Genomic DNA, 23,315 nt, shown 5'->3' on the forward strand with positions numbered 1-23,315 from the left:
CTTTAGTAAAACTTAACTTTCATGGGATATCAAAGCGATTGTCCGATGATTTCTGCATTCTGTTAGGTCACTTCTTTTGAATGGGCACAAATACGGATCTGTTCCAATCAGTCTGCCAGATACCTGTCTTCCAAATTTCTTGGCATAGATGAGTGTGTGCCTCCTATGCCACCTCACTTTCTTGAAAGATCTCAATTTTATTTCATCAATTTCTGGTGCCTTGTTCTTTGCCAATTCCTTCACTGCACCTTGGACTTCCTCCTTCAGTATCATTGGCTCTTGAGATGAAAGAGTAAGTGATAGGTAATGGGAAAGTAAAACAATCATAGAAATACAAAGCAAAGGAAGAGCACAAAAGACATTTTGTGGTTTCTGGGAATGGAATCAGTAGGTTTCTGGATTTTCAGAATTAAGAGGATCAGGTGATTCTAGTCAGCAGAGAGGAGAGGGATGAAAATGATCCTGGAAAGTAATGAATTCTGTTTGGATATACTGAAGTCCAGGTGGCAGCAGAGTGACATCTTTGCGGAGCTGTTCTGTCTGAAGTTAGAAACTGGCCTGCAGCTTGGGAAGAGAAGTCAGGGCCAGATCCTGAGACAGAAGAGATGCTCGGGAAGAGGAAACAATAGTAAGTATAAGCAATTAAGAAGGGACCTTATTTTCAGAATGAGAATTCCTGGTCACATAGCTCATTTGTAAATTGCATCTCACTCCAGGCATCAAATTATGATCTTAGATATAATAATTGATTACACTTTCAAAAAGCAGCCAAGTAATCAAGTTTGTCAGAATGATATAATCCCTTTAGAGGAGAACAGAGGTGAAGCTGCAAATGTGGTCTGAGTTATAATACCTGGAAAGGCCTTGAACATTAAGGTAAAGAGTCTGTACTCAATACAGAAGCTATTTCCTTTAATTCAATGTAATCATCTTATGTTTCCATTCTGTCAGCACACATTTAGCTTAAGTGTTTCCTTTGACCCCAAATACAATTAAAGCCATGAGTAAATTAAGGTAATGGCTACATATGTGAAATAGCTGAGCAATACACTGAGGAGAAACTACAAAGGTGCTGTTGTACACCTTCAGTTGGATTCCTGCTCATAGCAGTTTTATAGAACAGAGGTAAACTGCCCCCGTGTTGCTGTTAGGTGCTGTTGAGTTAGTTCCGACTCACAGTGAGCCCATGCCCAGTCCTGTGCCATCGAGCCTACTGTTCCCATACTATGTCAGTATCAGTGTCACTGGGGGGGGGTCTTCCTCTTTTCGCTGACCCTCCACTTTACCAAGCATGATGTCCTTCTCTAGGGACTGGTCCTTCCTCATAATATGTCCAAAATAAGAGAAACTAAGTCTCACCGTCCTTGGTTCTAAGGAGCATGTTGTTTGTATTTCTTCACAGATTTGTGTCTTCTTCTGGCAGTCCGTGGTATTTTAAATATTCTTTGCCAACACTATAATTCAGGTGCATCATTTTTTCTCTGGCCTTTCTTATTCATTATCCAATATTTACATGTCATATGAGGTGCCTGAATGTATCACGGCTTGGGTCAGGCCCACCTCAGCCCTGACATCTTGGCTCTTTACTTTAGAGGTCTTTTGGAGCATATATACCTAAAGCAATGTATCACTTGACTGCTTCTGCTTCCATGAGCACTGTTTGTGGATTCAAGCAAAATGAAGTCTTTCACAGTTTCAATCTTTTCTCCATTTATCATGATGTTGTGTATTGGTGTAGTTGTGAGGATTTTTATTTTCTTTACACTGAGGTGCAATCCAGACTGAAGGCTTTGGTATTTGATCTTCATCAGTAAGTTAATTCAACTCTTCTTCCTTTCTAGTAAGCAATGTTGTATCATCTGCTGAGTCTTCCTCCAATCCTGATGCCACAGTCTTCATATAATCAAGCTTCTCAAATTCTTTGCTCAGCATACAGATTGACTAAGTATGGTGAAGAACACAACCCTGGCATATACTTTTCCTAACTTTAAACCATTCAGTGTCCCCTTGTTGTAGTCGAATGACTGCCTCTTGTTCTATGTACAAGTTCTTCACAGAATACCCATTCTTTTCCATGTTATCCCTACATAGCTTGTCATGATTCACAAAATTCAGTCTTTGCATAATCAATAAAGCACAAGTAAACATCTTTCTGGTATTCACTGCTTTCAGCCAAGATCCGATGTCAGCAATGATAACCCTACCTCCATGTCCTCTTCTGAATTCAGCTTGATTTTCTGGAAGCTCCCTGTCAATATACTGTTCCAGGCATTTAAAAAATGATCTTCTGCAAAAATTTTACTTGCATGTTATATTAATAATATTGTTTAATGATTTCCACATTCCATTGGGTGGCCTCTCTTTGGAATGAGCACAAATATGGATTTCTTCCCATCGGTTGATCACATAGCTGTCTTCCAGATTTCTTGACATTGTTAAGTGAGTGCCTCCAAGTGCTGCACCAGTTTGCTGAGAGATTTCAATTTGTATCCCATCAATTCCTGGAGTCGTGTTTTTTGCCACTGCCTCCAGTGTACCTTAGACTTCCTCCTTCAGTACCATAGGTTTCTGACCATATGCTAACTCTTAAAATAGTTGGACATTGTCCATTTCTTTTTGGTACAGTGATTTCCATCTTTCTGCATCATTCATTATTTTGCCTATGGAATCCTTCAATATTGCAGGCTAAGGCCTGAATTTTTTCTTTAGTTCTTTGAGCTTGAGAAATGCTGAGTGTATTTTTCCTTTTGGTTTGCAATTTCAGGTCTTTGCACATTTTATTATAATACTTGACTTTGTTTTTTCAAGTTGCCCTTTGAAATTTTCTGTTCAGCTCTTGTACTTCATCATTTCTTCCTGCCATGTTAGCATATCTACACTGGAGAGCAAGTTTCATAGTCTCTTCTAACATCCATTTTGGTCTTTTCTTTCTTTCCTTCCTTTTTAATGACCTTTGCTTTCTTTCTATATGATGTTCTTGATGTCATCTCACAACTCTTCTGGTCTTCAGTCATTAGTGTCTAATGCATGAAATTTGTTCTTGAGATAATCTCTAAATTCAGGTGGGATATGTTCAAGGTCATATTTTGGCCCTCATGGACTTGTTTTTTGTTTTCTTCAGCTTCAGCCTGAATCTGCATATGAGCAATTGATGGTCTGTTCCACAGTCTATCTATGGCCTTGTTTTGGCTGATGATATTGAGCATTTCCACCATCTCCTCCCACAAATGTAGTCTATTTTATTCCTACCTAGTCCATCTGGTTAGGTCCATATGTCTACTCACCTTTTATGTTGTTTATAAATGGTACTTGCAATGAGTAAGTCATTGGTCTTGCAAAATTCTATCACGCGATCTGTAGCATCATTTCTATTACCAAGGCCTTATTTTCCAACTACTGATCCTTCCTTTGTATTTTCAACCTTTTCATTCCAATCACCAATCATTATCAATACATCTTGATTGCATGTTTGATCAATTTCAGACTGAAGAAGTTGGTAGAATTCTTCAATTTCATCATCACTAGCTTTAGTGGTTGGTGTGTACATACTGGTGGTATTAACTGGTCTTCCTTGTAAGTGTAGGGACATTATCCTACCACAGACAACCTTGTACTTCAAGATCTTGAAATAGTTTTTTTGATAATGAATGTGATGCTGACGCCATTCCTCTTGAATTTGTTGCTCCTCACATAATAAATCATATGAATATCTGATTCAAATGGCCAATACCAGTCCATTTCAGTTCACTAAGGCCTAGGATATCAATCTTGATGCATTCCATTTTTTGACATCTGCCAATTTCCCTAGATTCATACTTCATATATTCCATGTTCCAATTATGAATGGCTATTTGCATCTGTTTCTCCTCATTTTGAGTACTGCCCCATCAACAAATAAAGGTCCTAAAAGCTTTCCTGTTTGCTCCATCATGGCTAACTCTACTTTAAGGAGGTAGTGCTTGCCCAGTCGTATTTTGAGTGCCTTCCAACCTAAAGGGCTCATCTTCCAGCACTACATATGACCATGTTCTACTGCAGAATTAGTGTGCCTCTCCTTCTTCCTAGTCTGTCTTAGTCTGGAAACTCCACTGAAACCTGTCCACCATGGGTCACTGTGCCAGTATTTAAAGTAGGAGTGGCAGAGCTTCCAGCATCACCAGTTATAACCTATGAAAACAACATTTTACAGTATAAAATAATCATTTAGCTTTCTAGTAACTTTAGAATTTTACTAACAGTTTTGTTTTAGGCAAAAGGTTTAATGAACTGATACTGTGAAAGCTTAAGAATCCAATCTTCAGAGTGCCCTATTTGCAGTTCTGCTGAAACCTTTTCGCTGCTTGCCAAAGTCGCCGGGTCATGGTGCCGGCCTGACTGAGAAGAGGACACTCCTGGGAGATGAATGCAGAACCACCTCCTCTGCTGTTCAAGTACAGGGGTTTGGTCTGCAAAGGGAAGAAAAGCAAAAGATGAAAATAGCTAAATTCATGATCTGCCCGGCCACTGCTGCCGACTGCAGTGATATCCTACTGGCTAAATAAGAATACATGAAGGAGCAAGTAATATTAACTGAGGAGGATCTGCTTAAAGACCATTTCGGAGAGCAGCCTTTCTACCAGTCTGGTTGTGGAAATGCCCAAGGAACACTGGACTCCAGAAGGACACAGCATTGTTGGTTCTGCCATGCATTAGTTTACATATGACCCACAGATTGACAGCTATTGTATCTTGAAGACTTCTTCCTGCTGAGTGATTTCAGAAGCTTTATAATCGGATCAGAAACTCTTTAGAATCTTAGCCAGGTGGCTATGAAATGTTGCGGCGGCAGCATGCACTTCTTGGTGGCAGAACGGAATGAACCATCTACCAACAGCTACAAAAGGCGGGGTGCTTCTGATCTGTCCAGAGAAGGACGGAGAATTCTCAAACTCGACAAGGAATACTTGCTAAAAGATGGCAGCACAGGAGTGAGGAGTGCCAGTGTAGACAACGACAAGTTCATTCCATTTAGAATAAATTCTCAACTTCTCTTGCTTTCTATCCAGTTTGTGGTGAAATCATAGAATGAGCTACCATTTCAAAGCTTTATTACCAGTGGTGCTGTTGTGCATTTGAAAGGCCGTCTATTTTAAATGGTCATTTTGTGCACAGTTTGGAGTCAGATTTTTCCTTGAAAATCTTCTGATATACAACAAAGGTGGTGTAATCTTTATACATGAAAAAAATAATAAAACTTCATTCTTGTGAGTAATTTAAATGTGTACAATGTACAAACTAGTACTTAAGAGTTTCTGTTTTTTAATAAACTAACCTTGGATTAAAAAAAGTAATAAATCATAATCTCTCCAATTACCAATTACACACAACCATCTAACTACATAGATACAAAAGGCACTCCCCTCTTGAAAAAGCCTTCTGAACTAGACCAACATCAACACGAGTCTCTCTGGCAACAAGCTCTCAGTCATGCTGCTGCCATTCTTCTCAACACCCCCTGTCCCCATCATCCCTTCACTCATCTTCATACTGGTGTAACTGTTTACAAAGCCAACATTTTCTTGAAGAAAGTAATGCCCAGAGAATAAATACTCAATTTCAATTTTGATAAAAGCAACAATTCAGAAACATTAGGTAATTTTATTTAATCAAAAAAAAAAAATTCAAAACAGACTCTGGAAGAAGTTCAAACACTAAGTAGTGCCCAAAGGAAGTTGGAGTATTCCTTGCATTTTTTCTTTTTATTATCTCCAGGCAATTTATGTTGAGCCTCATTCTCTAGTGAAGCTAGGCAGTTTCACAGGGATCGCTTTTCCCATCAGTGAAATACATCTTCTATCAGATAGGCTGTGTATTTGACTTTCAATTGAATCTCCAGAAGAGAAATTGAGTTAAGAATCTGGCTAGATCGCAGGCTTTGAATAATAAAGTAGCAGGGACCTTATGCACTGCCAAGCGATATGGATGTCTGGTTTTACAGACACACTGTAATGAGTGCAATATTCTCTGCTGTGCTGCAACTATTTTCCCTCTAGATGCTGTGGCTTTTCTTCAAAGATGGTAAGGAGCGCCTCTAGAGCCAAACTTGTTCATCTAAAGGCATCACAACAACATAAAGCAATGCAATTAGAGGCCAACAAACAACAACAAAAACACCAGAATATAAACTAATTTTTCTAGCTGAAGGAACAGATTGATATCGACACTTCTTAAAGCTTCAAATATTCAGGCGTTTAAAAACACTCCCCTGTGATTCAGGACTGTGAAATGTTGGATCTACAAATAATTATCCCAAAAGGAACAAAAAGCAGGGTTACTGAAAAAATATATTCGACAGTCAAGTTATTCAGAGAAGCACAATTTGCTTTGACTTAACAGTCCTCCCCAGTCTCTAGAGGTAAAATTATAGCGATTATCACTCTCTAACAAGCAAGTGATATGTTCTATTCCCTTTGTGAGTAGATTCCCAGAGCAACCATGCTGCTTTAATCACAAGGAACCCTGCATCTTTGGATTCTCCAGAGACCCAAGCTACGTCAAGAACTCATGGAAAATATGCCAAACTGTTAACCCAGAAGTGGGGACAATGAGGTGAAAAGGACTGAAAGAAGGTTCAGCCCTGTGATAAAAGGTGTGATCATGCAACCTACAAGCAAAACTCAAATTCTGCAGAAGAAATAGAACTATCCGAGTAAGCAAATAGCAAATAGGGAATCAAAGCAGGAATAAATAAGCCATTTTGTATTTCAGAGGTCCAAACAATTCCTTCCTAACTTAGTAAATATGAAATGACTTAGCAATTACTCAAATTAAAGCACTCCTACTACTGTACAGCCACACACCTATTGTCCAAAACACTGCATTATCCAGAGAAGATTAATTTCCAGACTTCCAGGGCAGTTGACTTGTTTTAAAAGCAGTGAAAATGCTGAAATTAGTATTAGAAAACAAAGTGTGACTTGGGAAATGATGCAGCTTATAGAATTGGGTATGACTCACTAGCCACAAAAAATTGTGCATCGCTGAAGGTTAAGTCACCACGGAAAAGGCCACTTTACTCCTTTCTGACCTGTAACAGTAACTTCCTCAAGGTTAAATGTTGGTCATACTTTCTGAACAAGGGGAAACAACACTCAAATCAATCATCTGGGATCACGTGTACTATAAATCTTAAACAGTATAGATAGGCAGGACATTAAATATGTTACAGAATTTAGGGCCTTGATTAAAGCCCTACTGGTATAGCAGTTAAGTAAGTGTTGGGCTGTTAACAAAAAGGTTGGTGGTTCAGACCCAGAAGCCTGGGAAGTTCTATAGGGTAGTTCTACTCTGCACTATGGGTTCATTACTAAAAGAGTTGAAATGTGGGAAGAGGTTGAGGCATTCCTAGCAGTTGCTTGGGATTTTGAATCCTATGGATAAAGTAGGGCAGAGTCTAACAGTCCAGGAACCTGATCTCTGGGAAAACACCTATTACACCCATGCCAGGGTACCTCTCACCATCAATTAGTCCAAGAATGCAGTTCCTCTAGAAGGAAAGACCAGCCTGCAGCTATCGAATGGCATGTGGCACTCAGACCTGTTCAAGCACAGTCCAGAGGCCTTCTTTGTTTTAATGACGGGGTTTTGTTCAACTATTAGCTTATTAGGTAAACCACCAAGGAGTCGGGTGTGATGCTGTAAAATAATATACAGGGTTGTTAAAGAGTTGGAACCAACTCTGCGGCACATCACAACAACTAACTACAAGGCTGGTGGCTCAAAACCACCAGCTGCTCCTAGGAAATCCTACGTTGTTGTGAAGTGTCTGGAGTCAGTTCTGACTTATAGTAACCCTGTATAGAGTTTCCAAGGAGTGGACGGTAAGTTTGAACCATCAGCCTCACAGGTCAAACTGACCTTATGGTTGAGGGCTTATCCTACAGCCCATACCAGGGCTCCAGGAAATCCTAGACAGGACCATTATGTGTCAGAATCTGCTCCACGGCACTTCACAACAACCATCAAAACCAAACCCACTGACTCACAGTGATCCTAGAGGACAGTGTAGAAATGCTCCATAGTATTTCCAAAGCTGAAATTCTATGGAAAACAGACTGCCTCACCTTTCTCCCGAGGAGTGATTGTAGGCTCAAATCACCTACCTTCCTTTTGGTTAGTGGACCGAAAGGCTTAACCCATGTGCCACTAGGGCTCCTTTTAGCCTACTGTTGTTAAGTACCACTGAGTCAGTTCCAGTTCATATCAACTCTATACAGGGTTTCTGAGGAGCAACTGGTAGGTTTGAACAGCCAACTCTGCAGTTAGCAGTCTTATACTTAGCCGACAGCACCATATCAGAACTCCTTTTAGCCTGCGTTATTTGTCGCTATTGTTGCTAAGTGTCACCCAGTCAGATGTGACTCATAGTGATTCTGTACAACAGGGTTTCTGAGGAGTGGCTAATGGATTTGAACTGCCGACCTTGCAGCTCAAACTGATGTTGCAGTCCAGTGCTTATCCTATAGCACCACACACCATGAATCCAGCCTAGGTATAGCCAATCAAACACAGTATTCAGACTCAGCAAAAATCACTTTAGTAAAAGAAAGTTTTAAATTACCATCTCAAAACTGAAAGGCAGTTATGTTTTACTGGGCAAGGGTATAGGTTTCAGAATCCTATTATGATCCAAGTTTCAGCTTCAGGACCAGGAGGTATACTAAAGGCATCCTGGGGGAGCTCTCTGAGCTTCAACACATATAGTCCTCTAGGTGGTTGGTGGTGGTGGTAGGCCAAGTCGGTTCTGACTCATGGAGACCTTGTATAAGATTTCCAGGAGTCCTGGTGTAGTTCTGTAGGATAAGCACTGGACGGAAAGGTTGGCTTAAATCACAAGTTTCAAACTCACCAGCCGCTATGAGCTGCAAATTACTCACCAGATGGCACTTAACAACAACATAAGGTTTCTGATGTTCAAGTCTTTAAGGGAGCAGAAAGCCTCATTTTCCTCCTGCAGAGCAACTGACAGATTCAAACTACTAACTACTGACCTTGGAATTAGCAGTATGGAGTCTTGGTGTGGCGCTGTGGGTTAATGCACCGGATGGTAAAGTCACTTTAAACTACAAAATTGGCAGTTCAAGCTCACCAGCTACTCCTAGGAAATCTTATACAGGGTCGCTATGGGTAGAAATTAACGTGAAGGAACTTAACAATGGCAACAACAAGCAGGGCTCCTTCCCCCGTAAATGGGAATAAAACATCCTCTACTCTGCAGCACTCCAGTAAGGAACAGAGATAAAGTTTCAAGGTGCCTTCCACACGGTCTATCTTTAAGAAAGACCAAATATCCGCAAATAGACCAATCTAGCCTCTGCTGTTGTTGTAAATTGCTGTCGAATAGGTTCTGACTCATAGGAATTTGTGTAGGGTTTCCAAGGAACAGCTGGTTGGTTTGAACCAATGACCTCCCAGTTAACAATCTAATTCTTATCCTACAATGCCACACCAGGTCTCCACAGCTGGCCTCTTGCAATTAAGAAAAAAAAAGAAAAAGAATCTTTGATCAGTGCTTTTGTGCTTGTATGTTCTACAAACACTGGTCTGTGGTCACAACAAAGGACAATTCCCACTCACTGATAATGTAGGCTGAATGACCCATTCAGCATTTTTAGTCACATATCCACCACCATTCAATATTTCATTAAGAACTCAACAGTGAAATTTTCAAATACAAAGGAACTGGAAATGGGTCTTGAAGGATACATAATATAAATAAGGAAAAAGACTCATGTACATTTTTAAGAAATCTTACAATAACAATTAGAAATACAGAAATGGGCCTAACTATTTCCATAGTCACTGCAAGAACACCAGTGCCTCTTTCAGAATCTTCCCTTCTCCCTAAATGCTGAGCTCCTTGAGGAATGCGTTTCTCTCACTCATTACCCAGCAGTTAATAGCAGTGACTGACCTTGTACCTAGCACAATAGTTCCCAATGCTTGCTGTGCACTGAGATAACCTGAGAACCCAAGCACCATCTCCCAAGTCAGTAGGCCTGGGGTGGGTGGGCCTGGGCCTGGGCCTTTAGAGGTGTAAAACTGCACAGGTGATTCTATCACTCACACCTTCAGCATCACTGACCTTTAACTTGGGACTCACTAGAAGCTGGACACAGTGATTTTCCTATCAAATGCTTTCTTGTACCAATCAATCCTCTTTTCCTTTTCTAAACTTGACCCTGCTCTTGCATTTTCTAACCCAATTAATAGCAGCTCAACCCACCCAAGAAATCTTAAGGAATCTTCTAGATACAAAACCTCAAAATGAACTTCAATTTCTCTTCCTCCTTCACTCTTTCCCTTCAATTATTCTGCAGTGTGTCTGAAGTTCAGCTACTATCCACTGCCTTGGTTAAAGTCCTTTGGAGTCCAGATTACTTCAAGTAGCTTCCTGCTCCCTCTTTATACCCTCTGTTATCAATTTGTTTTTTCTTTTTACAACATTGCTGTTTTTTCCTCTAGTCAAATACTTTCCATGCCTATATACTCACTTCCTTGTCTATGTAAAAAATTTCTCTAGAAGGATACAAGAGAAACTGATATGACTGGTTGTCTCTTGGAGGAGAAACTGAGTAGCTAAGAAACTAGGGTGGGAGGGAGGCTTTTCACTGCATCTTTGGAATTTTATGCCATCTGAATGTGCTGTTTCTTCAAAAACAGTAAAATCAAACCAAAATGATAAAAGTACATACAGCGTACTACCCTTACCCAAAAACAAAACAGCCAACTCCTTAACATGTCAATTGTGACCTTCAACCAGCTATTCTCATCAATCTCAACAGCATTCCTTTTCCTCACTCCACCAACCCAGACCCACTCTCTAACCCCACCAGCCCAAACCACTCTCTAGACATAATTGTAGTTTGGGAAATCTGTGTCTCTCTCTTCCTTCAATCTGAAGACTCTCACCATTCTTCGCCCCACTTGCTTCCATCTACTAAAAAGCCCATCTCTCAAGGTCTGACTCTGTGTTTCTCACATGTATTTATTGTGTGTACTGTTCCAAGGCATATATTTGCCTTCCTAATGGACTGAGGAACTTCAGGGTTGAAGTCTGGTTTATCCAGGTCTCTGCCAAAGCACTTGTGAGGGACTTACAAACAATGAACTTAGGTGATTGTACTAGACAGGCAGAACACTCTGGTATACTAGTTTTCCCACTCTGGAGCAGTGCCCACCACAAGATGCTCCTCTCTCAGATCATGATGGTAGGTGCAGAAAGAGAAATCTGACTTCCCTGCTCCTTATCATAACACCACAGGTATAGTTTCAGAGACATCTCAATAATGATGTCCTTTTACTTTAATTTGAACTTTCTAAAATGCTGAAAAGATGTCCTCCTTTATAGAACTACCTAAAAAGATCTGGTACCATAGTGGTTATGAATCGGGCTGCGAACCTCAAGGTCGGCAGTTCGAAACTACCAGTGGTTCCGTGGGAGAAAGATGAGGCAGTCGGCTCCCATAAAGATTTACAGCCTCAGAAACCCTGTACAGGGTCACTATGGGTCGGAATCAACTCAACAGCACTTAACAACAACAACAAAAAGATGAATGGAGGCCTGGTGTGGCACTGTGGGTTAGTGCGCTAGACTGCAAAGTCAGTTTGAACTGTAAGGTTGGTGATTCAAGCTCACCAGTCACTCCTTGGAAACCCTATACAGGGTAGCTATGGGTTGGAACCAACTCAACAGCACTTAACAACAACAAAAAGATGAACAATTTTTTAACTTGAAATTTTGATGAAAAAAGAGAGGTGGGCATATTAATTGACTTCCTTGAATTAAAACAGCCTGTTAATAAATTAATATGTGAAGTGTATTTATAAGTACACTAACTTTGTTATGCAAAGACCATTGATTGTTCAGTGACTCCAGTGTACATGAACAAGAAAAACAATGGTAAGACCAAAGTTGCCGCTCTCGCTCAAAGAGCAAAATAAACTGGATTTTTACAAACAGCACATACACAAGACAGCCCTGTTCAGACCTTCTCATTTCATAGAAACACTCATAATCGCATTACCTGCTAGTAGTCAACCTAGACACCACTGGTTTTCTTGCTCCTATGGAAATAACTCAAACCTGTTTTCTTATCCTAAACTGCTATCTAAACATGGATGTGAAAACAGAAACCCTTTTTGTTTGCTTCATTCAGCAAAGCCAACCTTTTGTATTCACCTCTAAGCACAGCGCAGGCAAACCCAAAGTCAGAAAACTAGCCTGATGATGGCATCATTGAAAGGTCAGTGATGGTCTAGAAGTCCAGAAAGAGACAGATCTCTTCTCTTTCCAAAATAGCCTGTTCATGAGGAGAAGAAAAATCAGTGCAAATTGTGGAGCTATTAGCTTGAGTAAAACTACTACTGGACCCTTTTAACAGAAAGCACTCTCTGTAGTAAGGCACTTTTATAGTCTCTGGCAAAGTTTTTGCAGACATTTTGTAGTCCTTGGGATTCATACCAACAATTCTATCAATTCTGGAACTATTTCCCAGCTACAAACTTATTCACATCAAAATCAACTATTTAAGACCCTAGACAGACTCAAGATCAACAATGAGCTTATTGATGAGAACAATCTCATAGTGACTGGCAAAGTATAAAGTAGTATAACGTTTCTGTCGGATGCTATGGTAATATTGTCTAAGAGGTCTTACAAAGGTTTATAACTTTTGACCCAGGAACTATTCTTCAAGGAATTTATCCTAAGGAAATATTCAGATGCAAAAAAAAAATGACACTTACTCTAATGTCATTTAATAGGAAATTGGACACAATCTAGTACACAATCTAATAATTAATTAACTGGTTAAATAGATGATGGGACTATCAATGCAGAACATGATGGATGCATTTATGCTTACCAATATGGAAACATGTCCAATTTATATGAAATGAAAATTACTACTACAAAACAAAATATACATCAATCCAATTTTATTTACTACAGTAGTGTATGACTTACAAGAGGGTTCTGATCTGATGTTGTTGTAATTTTTTTTGGAAGTTTTCATTATTATTGCCTTGTTTTATCAATCTTTATAAATCTGATCTTTGTCTCTGGTGACTGGCATGAGAATGATAACATCAGCAAATTAATTGTATGCAGTATTTATTGCTGTCAAGTGCTGTCCTGGTGGTTGTGACTTAAAGCACCCTTGTATAGGTTTTCCTAGGCTGTAACTCTTTTTAGGAATGGAAAGCCTCATCTTTCTCCTGCTGAGAGGCTTGGTGTACTAGAACTGCCAGCCTTATGGTCTGAAGTACTACAGAACCACCATGCTCCCTGCAATACTTCTAATGATAAAACTCACCTCTATGGACCAACTTTCAACCACACAAATGTTGCTGTCATTAAATGTCATCAAGTTGGTTTCAACTCATAGAGACTCTATAGAGTTTCCAAGGAGCACTTGGTGGGTTTCAACCATCGACCTAGTGATTAACAGTCCAGTACTTATCCTACAGTGCCACACCACGACTCTGTGCTATATACACATAGCTATATATATGCATATGATTGAAGGTTCAAACCTATCTGTCACTCCTCAGAAACCTTATACAAAGTCCCTAAGAGTCAGAAATGACCCAATGGCACTAACAAGACCACAGGAGAAGAAAAGGGCAGCATTTGCTCAGGGAAAAGCTCAGAAGGCAAGAAGAGATAGGAAATGAGTAAAGTAAAAGGTAAAGACACGGAAGAAGTATGAGGAGTGCTGTTACATTATGTGGGATGTGATCAATGTCATGTATCAAAGTGTGTATGAATTTTTTAATGGAAAACCAATTTGTTATGTAAAGTCTTTTACCCAAATCACAAGGAAAAAGAAAAATGGATGCTCATAAGTGTAGTTCATCGTAACTTTTATACTTCATAAGGTAGGGACTACTTGCTATGTGCATACACACAAAGGCCGAAGGAAACCACATTAACTAATTTTAGCCAAGTTTTGTGTTGTAGGTGTTTTACATTGTTTATTTCTGAACATGTGAACTTTTACAAGTACAAAACAAAACCATTCTGAACATGTGTTACTTTTAAAAAAACTAGACACAGAAAGAAGAGAACCAAGTTCAAGTACCAACTCTATTTGTGCAAATCTTACTGATGAGTCAATTCTAAATATGAGGAAACAAAAGCCAGATGAAATGGAGATATGAGCAGCTATTTCACAGTTACAAAGATTAAATAAGGTAAACATAAAAATGCTTTGAAAAATCCAGAATACTATATAAAGTACTGGTAAAATGAGGGAATCTTATTTTGTGTTAGATACTAAATAAATGATTAAGAGAAGCAGAGTGAAGTATTTTAACTCTTTAAAGATTGTTTCTAGGAGTCTTGATGTAGTGCTGTGGGTTAATGCGCCTGACTGCAAAGTCGGTTTGAACCACAAGATCAGTGGTTCAAGCTCACCAGCTGCTCTTCATAAACCCTACACAGGGTCACTATGTGTCGGAACCGACTCCATGGCACTGGCACTTAACAACAACAACAACAACAAAGACTATTTCAGCCTCCCACTTATCCATCCTAAAAGCTTATTTGGGATTTCATTCAAAGTCATTTTGCTTCTCTTTTCTTCTTTAAAATTTGGAGCCAAACTGAAAAAGCTTTGTTGTTGTTGCCATAGCGACCCTATACAGGGTTTCCAAGGAGTGACTGGTAAGCTTGAACCACCTTGTACTTCAAACGGCTTTGCAGTCTGGTACATTAAAACTCACAGTGCTACACCAGGAATTTACATAAATATTTAGTTATGTTAGTAACCCAACGCCTTCTTCAATGGGGAAGTTTTCCCAAAAAGTCTTGATTTATGATTCAACTTGGTGAATTATTTAATAGGAAAGAAATTCTTTTCAATAAAGTCTGACATCTCCTAAGTAGTTAAATTTTATTACCACTGACAAAAATTAGGATCTAGGGCACCATATCTTAAAAACAGAACAAAAGTTAACTAATTTTTAAAGGTAAAACCACAAAACACACTCTTTTATCCCCCAGTTGACTATTACTTCTAAGGAGCCCGGGTGGTTCAGCGGGTTCTGCATTGGGCTGCTAACTTTCAAGTCAGTAATTCAAATCCATGAATGCTCAGCAGGAGAAAGATAATGCTTTCTGCTCCAATAAATATTTACAGCCTTGTAAACCCTACACGGAGTCCTGGTGTAGCACTGTAGGATAAGCACCAGATGGTTTGAACCGCAAGCTCCTCTGAAACCATATACAGGGTTCACTATGCATCGAAACCAACTCGATGGCACTTAATAGCAACAACAAACCCTATACAGGTTTACAATGAGTTGAAACTGACTGGATGGCACACAACAACATAACTTGTGGTTTGAAAAGCTGAATTTCTTTAAGAAATAAAAATACTGTTCATTGCTTTTCCAAAACATTTCCCCAAAATTCTGAACCTAAAGTTACTTGAAAATTAAATTTCAAGGAAGTAAGATTTCTGTACAGCTAATAGACTAGCCCCAGGTAAGACCTCTTAATGAAATGAATTTGAGTTTGCTTGAGCTTGACATAAGCACTGGATATACTCAAAGGACATGGATGTAGGTCAAGTAATTGACCTGATGCACTATTTCTTGATAGTCACGCATCAGTACAAAGTACACTTGGATACTACTGCAACCATTCAGGTTATATTGTTGGATTTCATAAAGCCCTACTAAAGAGTTCAGGGAAAAACCTCCTTTTACCCTGAACTCCATCCCACACACACCAAATAAGAGCCACACCAGATAACATCTATATGTTGCTTACCCTTTGCTACAATTTAAAATGTCTTTGTAAAAAATTAGATTACTTGCTCTCCAAAAAGAATTCACCCAGAATCCTTTAAAGAGATTAATAACAAATTGAGAGCATAAAAGTTAGGGAACATTTAAAACTAAGATCGAGATTCTCTACATGAAAGACTGAGTAAAGGAAAAGCAGCTCTCAAAGTATAACAAATGAAGAAATGACTTTTAAAATAATGTACCTTATAAAAAGCACAATGTATCTATGATAGTAAAATGAGAATATTAAGGACAAAAACAGAAAAAAACCCAATAGTAAACTTCCTCTATCCATCAACCCCATAGTCTTACTAATTATATTCTTATTATTTATAGAATACTCAGAAAAATTCATCAGAAACAGTAATTTATACTCAGCTTTTGAAAACTACAGCTTATATCAATTTTTAATGAACTTAATGCAATTTTTATTGCATGGTATGAAACAAAAGTTTAAAAATACTGGCATAAAAAGAAAAAATTGCTCTACATAATGTTACATATCATATTTTTAAAAATCCTCAAAAAGGTGAACATAAAATAATCATTGTCATTAAGAACCGTCAAGTCACTTCTGACTCATAGCGACCCTGTATAGGGTTTCTGAGGAGTGGCTGGTAGGTTTGAACCACTGACCTTGTAGTTAGAGCAGTCCAGTGCTTATCCAAAAGTACCACACCAAGATTCCATATGACTCAGCAATTCTACTCCTAGGTATACATACACCCAGGAGAACTGAAAACTTATGTTCACACCACACAAAAGCTTGTACATGAAAGTTCGTTAACAGCCAAAAAGTGGAAACCACCGAATGTCCACCAAATGATAAATGGATAAAATTTGGCACACCTGTACAACGGCGTATTATTCAGCCATAGAAAGGAATTAAGCTCTGATATATGCTACAACAGACGTGCAGTGGCTCCATTTGATAAGCCCTGGACTGCGAACCACAAGGTCTGACATCGAACCCACCAGCGACTTCTTGGGAAAATGATGACGCTCTCTGATTCTGCAAAAGGTTTACAGCTTCAGAAACCCTACAAAGAGTTGCTGTGAGGCACTTGACAGCTACAACATGAAAGAACCTTGAAAACATGCCATACTGGAGGAATCTGAGACTATGGCCCTCAACCACTCTTCAGATCTGGAAAGGAACTCACTCTCGTGGCCCAACTTTCAGCCAAGCAGCAGACAGGTATATGGGGTGGGGAGCAGAGTGGTAAAGTATACTCACTATGAGTCCTGGAACAGCCAATCATTCAAAATCAAAAGGGCAACATTTACCTAAGGGGAAAGTTGAGAAGGGATGGGAAGGTGGACGGAATGGAAATAGGAACCACAGGATGGAAGCAGGACAACAGACGTTCCATGGAAGGGATTGCAATCATTGAGATGAAACAAAGTGTATGATTTGCAAATGTAAAATTGATGCTCTTGTCTGTAAACCTTCACTCAATTCACACTTTAAGGGAAATAAGACACTAAAGGCTACCTATTATATAACTCCATTTATATGAAATGTCCACAATAGGAAAATCCGGAGAGATTAAAAAAAGAAAAGTAGGTTAGTGGTTGCCAGGGGCCAGGGATGGGGGCAACAGGAAGTATCTGTTAACAGGTATGGGGTTTCCTTTTAGAAAGGTGAAATGTTCTGGAATTAGATAGTGAGGATAGTTTCACAACCTTGCAAATATACTAACAACCTCTGAATTGTATACTTTAAAGGGTACGTGAATTGCAGATTTCTATTTTTAAATATTCAGTCAGGGCCACATCTACTGCCATGAAGGTGGACCAAAATGGAATTCTGACTTTAAGAAAACAGAAACATGACTATATAATAATGAGACTAGTTCTCTGACACAGCTTGAAATCTAGCTGAGGACAATTCCAAACAGGACCTGTTAAAAGTCTGAAATTAGTACATACACACTCTACCACGGTGATTATTTAAAAGGACATCTCACTTTCAGATAGAACCACTAGTTGCTAAGTGGATTCTAACTCAAGGGGACCCCATAACAGTATAACTGTGCTCCATAGAAATTTCAGAGGCTCGTTTTTCAGAAGGAAAATATCAGGGCTTTATTACCAGGAGCTTCTAGGTGGACAAAAACTTCCAATCTTTTGATTAGCAGCCAATGCACTAACCATCTGATCACACAGGACCTCCCTGTTGAAGAACACTAAATGCCATCTAATCCATTCACTTCTTAATTAAAACGTATATATCTTTATACTGTTCACATAGCCCTTACCCTTTAAGACAACTGTTTTTAAGACTAGCATCATTCACAAAAACACTTTGAAACCCTGACCACAACTGAAACCAGACCCAAAGGTTGGAATCTGAAACTTTTCATTTCTGTTTTTTAAGTCTCAAGTTAAATCAAGCTTAAATAAACACCTCACAGTTCTGTAAGAAGTACTTTACAACTCAATATTCTTAGGTCAGAAATTGACACAGCAAAGACCATAGTATCTTTTATTGTTTGTTAAAGAAACCATTTCAGTAAACTGTGGTTTAGTATGCAACAATTTCTGCTGCATTTCAGTTGTAAGTTAAAGTGAATAAAGAAGGTATAAACTACACACACACACACACACACACACACACTAAAGAGGGACAAGCATCAAAACAACAAAAAGTACCAAGACACGGGGTGGTCTGAATCCATATACCTCATCAAGAAAATGTGAGCAGTTGTGCTAACTCCAGTTCTGCCACTAATGTGGAGTAACTACAGGGAAGTCATCTGACCAACTGGTGTGGTACATAGGATGAGCACTGAACTGTTGAACCATCCACTCCTTGGATTCGGAAACAACTCAACAGCACTTATCAACTAACCAAGCAATCAATTAAACCCCAGTCAGAAGTTTTGCTGTGGCACTGTTAACCACAGGTTGGCAGTTCAAACCAACCAGTTGCTCCTTGTAAACCCTATGTTGTTGTTGTTAAGTGCCGTCGAGTCAGTTCCGACCCATAGCGACCATGTACAGGGTTTCCAAGGGTATAGACCCATAGCGACCATGTACAGGGTTTCTACGGGAGTAGAAAGCCTCATCTTTCCCCCGCGGAGTGGCTGGTAGTTTCGAACTGCTGACCTTAAGGTTCACAGCCCGATTCGTAACCACTATGCTACCAGAGCTCTATACAGAGACAATATGAGGTGGAACAAACTCACAGTACTTTAACCACAACAGGCTCCAGTTAGCAAATGAAAGAAGCGGGTCCCAGGATTTCTTAGGCTTTAAACTGCTGACAGTCTTTGTCATGTAGCCTAAGACTGCGGAAGGAAGGCTCAGCACTTGCTCACTAGGCAGCGCTCCTAGGAAGTCATACGGAATTCTGCTGTGGTACTGTAGGTATCAGTACTAGACTGCGAACCACAAGGTTGGCAGTTCAGACCCACCAGTTACTCCTTGGAAAGCCTACACAGGGTTGCAATGAGTCAGAACAAATTCAACAGCACTTAACAACAACAAGGAAGTTATGTAGTGTAATAAGAGAACGCAGGATTAGCTACAAGAAAGAAGGAAAAAGAAAAGAGACAAGCTTCCTTCTGGTACTGGTTTACTCCTGTGGACCTAATAAAGAGTAAGCACCTTGGCTAACTTTCCAAGAGATAGGAGTGATTCATGTTTCACCACACCCACCAACATTGATTTTTCGTAAAAGAAATCCAGTGAGGATTCTTTAAAAATGTGAAGAAGCAAGTGCTTTTACTCACTGAATGACTGTCGTTCTTAAGCGTCATCAAGTCAGTTCCGATTTATAGTGACCCTGTAGAGGGTTTCTGAGGAGTGGTTAGGGAGTTTGTAGTACTGACCTTTTGGTAAGCAGTCCAGTGCTTATCCTACAACCTCATACCAGGGCTCTGAATAAGTAACCTGGCAGATCAATTCTAAATCAAAGAAACAAAACTGTTTTCTCTTCCTCTTACAAAAAGAAATCACCAGCTTTCATTCCAGTCAAGAGTCCTGTATGATCACAGCGAATACTCTGAAATGCAGAGATACTTGCAATAAACACTGTGTCAAACCAAAGAAAAGGAATTATCTACAGAAGATTCAGAGTTTGTTATTACCCAATACAGCCTTTTAAAATACAAACTTCTAAGCGTTGTTGCTGTTGTAGTTAAGTGCCCTGGGCTGGTGAGCTTGAACCACCAACCTTGTGGTTCAAATCAACCTTGCAGTCCAGAGCATTAACCCACAGCACCACAGCAGGGTTTCATACTTACAGAGCAGCAAGCCGCATCACAGACTCCCTGAGATTCATCACTCTGTCACAGTGAGATAATCAGACCAGTTCCAGAAGTGATGTTGCTGTTGTTAAGTACTGTGGAGTCAGTTCTGACTCATAGCAACCCTACATAGGGTTTCCAAGGAGCTCCTGGTGGGTTTAAACCATCAACCTTGTGGCTAGCAGTCAAGTACTGATCCTACAGCGCCACCCCAGGACTCCTATGAGGGGACGATGTCAATCAAATAGACGGTAGGCACCATCATAAGAACCGACTCATGGTAGACAAGGATCAAAAAAGTCCAACTCATGAAAGTGTTTCAGGTGCCTCCAACAGCTTCTCCACCCTACAGAACTGTTAACCTCATATACCAAGTTTATAAAAATTTGGCCTTGAGGTACAAACTACACACACATTTTTTCAGATGGCTGTAAGACTGCTCCTGTGTCACAAAAGCAAGCAACCATCTGCCTGGTATTGCCTACTATCATTCCTTTTAGGAAGGGTATAGAGCTGTGTTCTTATTCTGGAATCCATACGTGGAACTCTAGGTGGGCCAGGGATGGACTTCATGGATTAGTGAAGTCCCTAAAAGTCTATGCAAAATGTTGGCTCTGTGTGCATTTTCTAAGGAGCATGCTCCTCTGCAGTCTAAATATTCTGAGAGGAGGCTGTGAAACACTGATTCAGCACTAGAAGAAATCTACTTGAAGGTGTTCCATGTGAATATGCATGTCAAGTAATGTCTGTTATTAGAGATGTAAACTAACAAAGGGTGACATCTTCCCAAAACAAAAAGAAAATAAGCTTTTCCAGACAGAACCTTTAGCCTAGTAGAGCACATTTTAGGCCAGAAGAGAACCAGGTAGTCAGATGAGGAAAACAAGACCAAAGAGAGGCTCTTGTCCAGACCACAGATCATAGAGCTAGTAAGCAAGTAGCAAAGCTGAACAGCAAACTAGGCCGAGTTTCTCTAAGGATGACAGAACATGAAATTATATTCATATTTTTGCTATTATGAGTTTGACCAAAATTTCCCTCTCCTTAAAAATATCCCATTGCACTAAAGAAGCAGGACTTCTAAAAGGGTAAAAGTTAAGCTTCAGCATTAGAATTTGACACACTATAATATAAATATCCCTCCAAATCATCAATCAAGTCACAAATCTTCCACAAAAGCCAGCATAAAGCAGAGTAACAAGGCAGACCATTAGTGACATGTTACCCCCTTATCCTACTGCACTATGATGAAAAGCTACTGCATGACAGCCCTTTTAAAAAGGTACTGAGTTAGGGTCAACCTCCCTTCAGATTGCATTTGTACAATTTCAATCGCAAGAAGTCTCTCTCTTTTACAGGTTAACATCCATAGTGTTGTCTAAACACTAAATGATTTTTTTCAACCAGAGTAATAAGATCATTCATCAATTAATCGGCAGAACCACCTTTCCAGCCCTGTGTTCACCAGCACTACATGTGGTAGGAGCAAGGACACTAAAAAGTTATTCTGAGATCTGATTAAAAAATAATGACTGTCATAAAAATCTTGCTGAAGAAAAGTTACAGAACCATTTGTTCCAATGCCAAACTTTGCCGCGACGTATGAACTGGAAAGGCACTAAAAACTTCAAGCTCACCTGTGAAGTGAAACCAAAGTGACATTTGAACCCAAGAAGTTCAATGTCAGCACGTCCTTCAATGTCAAAGGAAGTGCGTTCTTCATTCAGAGAGACCTTAGAGAAAACCAACACTTGGCACAAGTCGACAAGCCTATGGCAAACACGATGTCTCCAAAGAGACACATTACAGTCAAGTTTCAGACTGCTGGTGAATTATAAGTCACTCTTTCTGCCAAGTGCCCTCCCTAGTCGCCCACCCCCAAAGGTGTCCCAGGAATAGGCCTTGAGCAGCACCCAGGCACCTGTGGCCTTCAGAGGTTTTAACCAATTCTCAAGGCTTCCTGGGCAGCAGCCTCGAAGCAGGTTTAACTATTTTATTCTATTTGGGGTCAAGGAGAGTCTCTTCCACCCCAAGTGACCCGTGGACAAGCTCAGTTGGGGAGAACGCCTCGCAAGGGCTGTTTTCAGCCGACCGGCTGGCAGGGATCCCAGGGGACCAGCGGGAATTAACAAGGTGGAGTCTGCAGGTGTAGCCGGGGGCCGGCGCAGCCGAATGACTAAGAACCGCGGCTCTGGACTCGAGCGGACTGGTCATTCTCGGGCTGGGTGACCTTGAACACGTGGCTCCACAGCTCTGCGCCTCGGTTTCCCCAGCTCGGAAATGGGGGTTGTCGAGGGGCGAGCTCAGCGCCCGCTATCACAACGTGAGCGCTCCCTCCCCCCTCCATGCGTGCTCGTCCCGCGCCCTAGGAAGCGGGCAGTCCCGGGCACGGCGTGCCCAGGAGGCGGACCCGGGGCCGGGCCGGGCGACACGGCCGGGGACTCACCGAGCACGTCGGCAGAGCGGTGCCGGGCTACGAAACACGCGTCGTCCCCGTAGCACGCGCCCTTCTTGAGGAGGCCCTTACGGAAGTCCTTGCCGAAGCCGCAGCCGGCCGTCACCAGCCCGTAGTCGCAGCCGCCGCTGCCGCCGCCGGCCCGGGGATCGGTCTGCGAAAGGCCGCCGAGCACGGCGCGGGCCACCAGTCGCCCATACGAGAGGATCGAGAACATCGCCGCCGCCGCCCCCCCGAGGAGGCGGGGGGCTGGGAGAGCAGGAGGACGCGGAGGCCCGGAGCCGGCTCTCTCCTCAGCCGCAGCCGCACCGCCGCCGGGTCGCTCCTCAGGGCGGCGCGCAGTTGCCGCTGCCGCCCCTGCCCTACGCACGGGGCCTCGCACACGCTCCGCCGCGCGCACCGGAGCCAGAGCGAGGTCAGAGCCGACGGCTCCTCCGCTTCAGCCAGATTGGGGTCCCGGCTGCAGCCGCTGCTGCCGCCGCCATCTTCCGCTCCACTAGCGTGTTCCGGGCCTCGCCGGCAGCACCACCTCCCCCCTGACCACGCCTCCAGCCCCGCCCACGATTCGCGGCCGCGATCCAAGCCCCGCCCCCTCAGGCTCACCGCCCTATGCAGTCACCGAGGTCAAGCGTGAGCAGAAGGTGGGCCTAATGTCTCCTGGGAATTGTAGTCCGTGTGTTGTAGTCACTTTTGACTAGGCGGCTAAGATTCAAGAAGCCCTGGTAGCGCGGTGATTAAATTGCCCAGCTGACAACCAAAAGATCTGTGGTTCG

General features: G+C 41.2%; 1 protein-coding gene and 1 pseudogene across 1 annotated transcript in view; one reads left to right on the plus strand and one right to left on the minus strand.

Annotated features, from left to right (window-relative positions):
- PPTC7 (PTC7 protein phosphatase homolog (S. cerevisiae)) overlaps positions 1-22,759 on the minus strand; it is a 45,231-nt gene extending 22,472 nt beyond the window's left edge. Inside the window, exon 1 of the mRNA XM_006865418.1 lies at positions 22,534-22,759. Coding sequence (XP_006865480.1) covers positions 22,534-22,759 — 226 coding nt within the window. The remainder of the gene's footprint in view (positions 1-22,533) is intronic.
- Positions 457-5,063, plus strand: LOC102832377 (annotated as a pseudogene).
- Positions 22,760-23,315: the final 556 nt, after the last annotated feature.

Source organism: Chrysochloris asiatica, unplaced genomic scaffold (genome assembly GCF_000296735.1).
Source record: "Chrysochloris asiatica unplaced genomic scaffold, ChrAsi1.0 scaffold00078, whole genome shotgun sequence".
NCBI classification, from domain to species: domain Eukaryota; kingdom Metazoa; phylum Chordata; class Mammalia; order Afrosoricida; family Chrysochloridae; genus Chrysochloris; species Chrysochloris asiatica.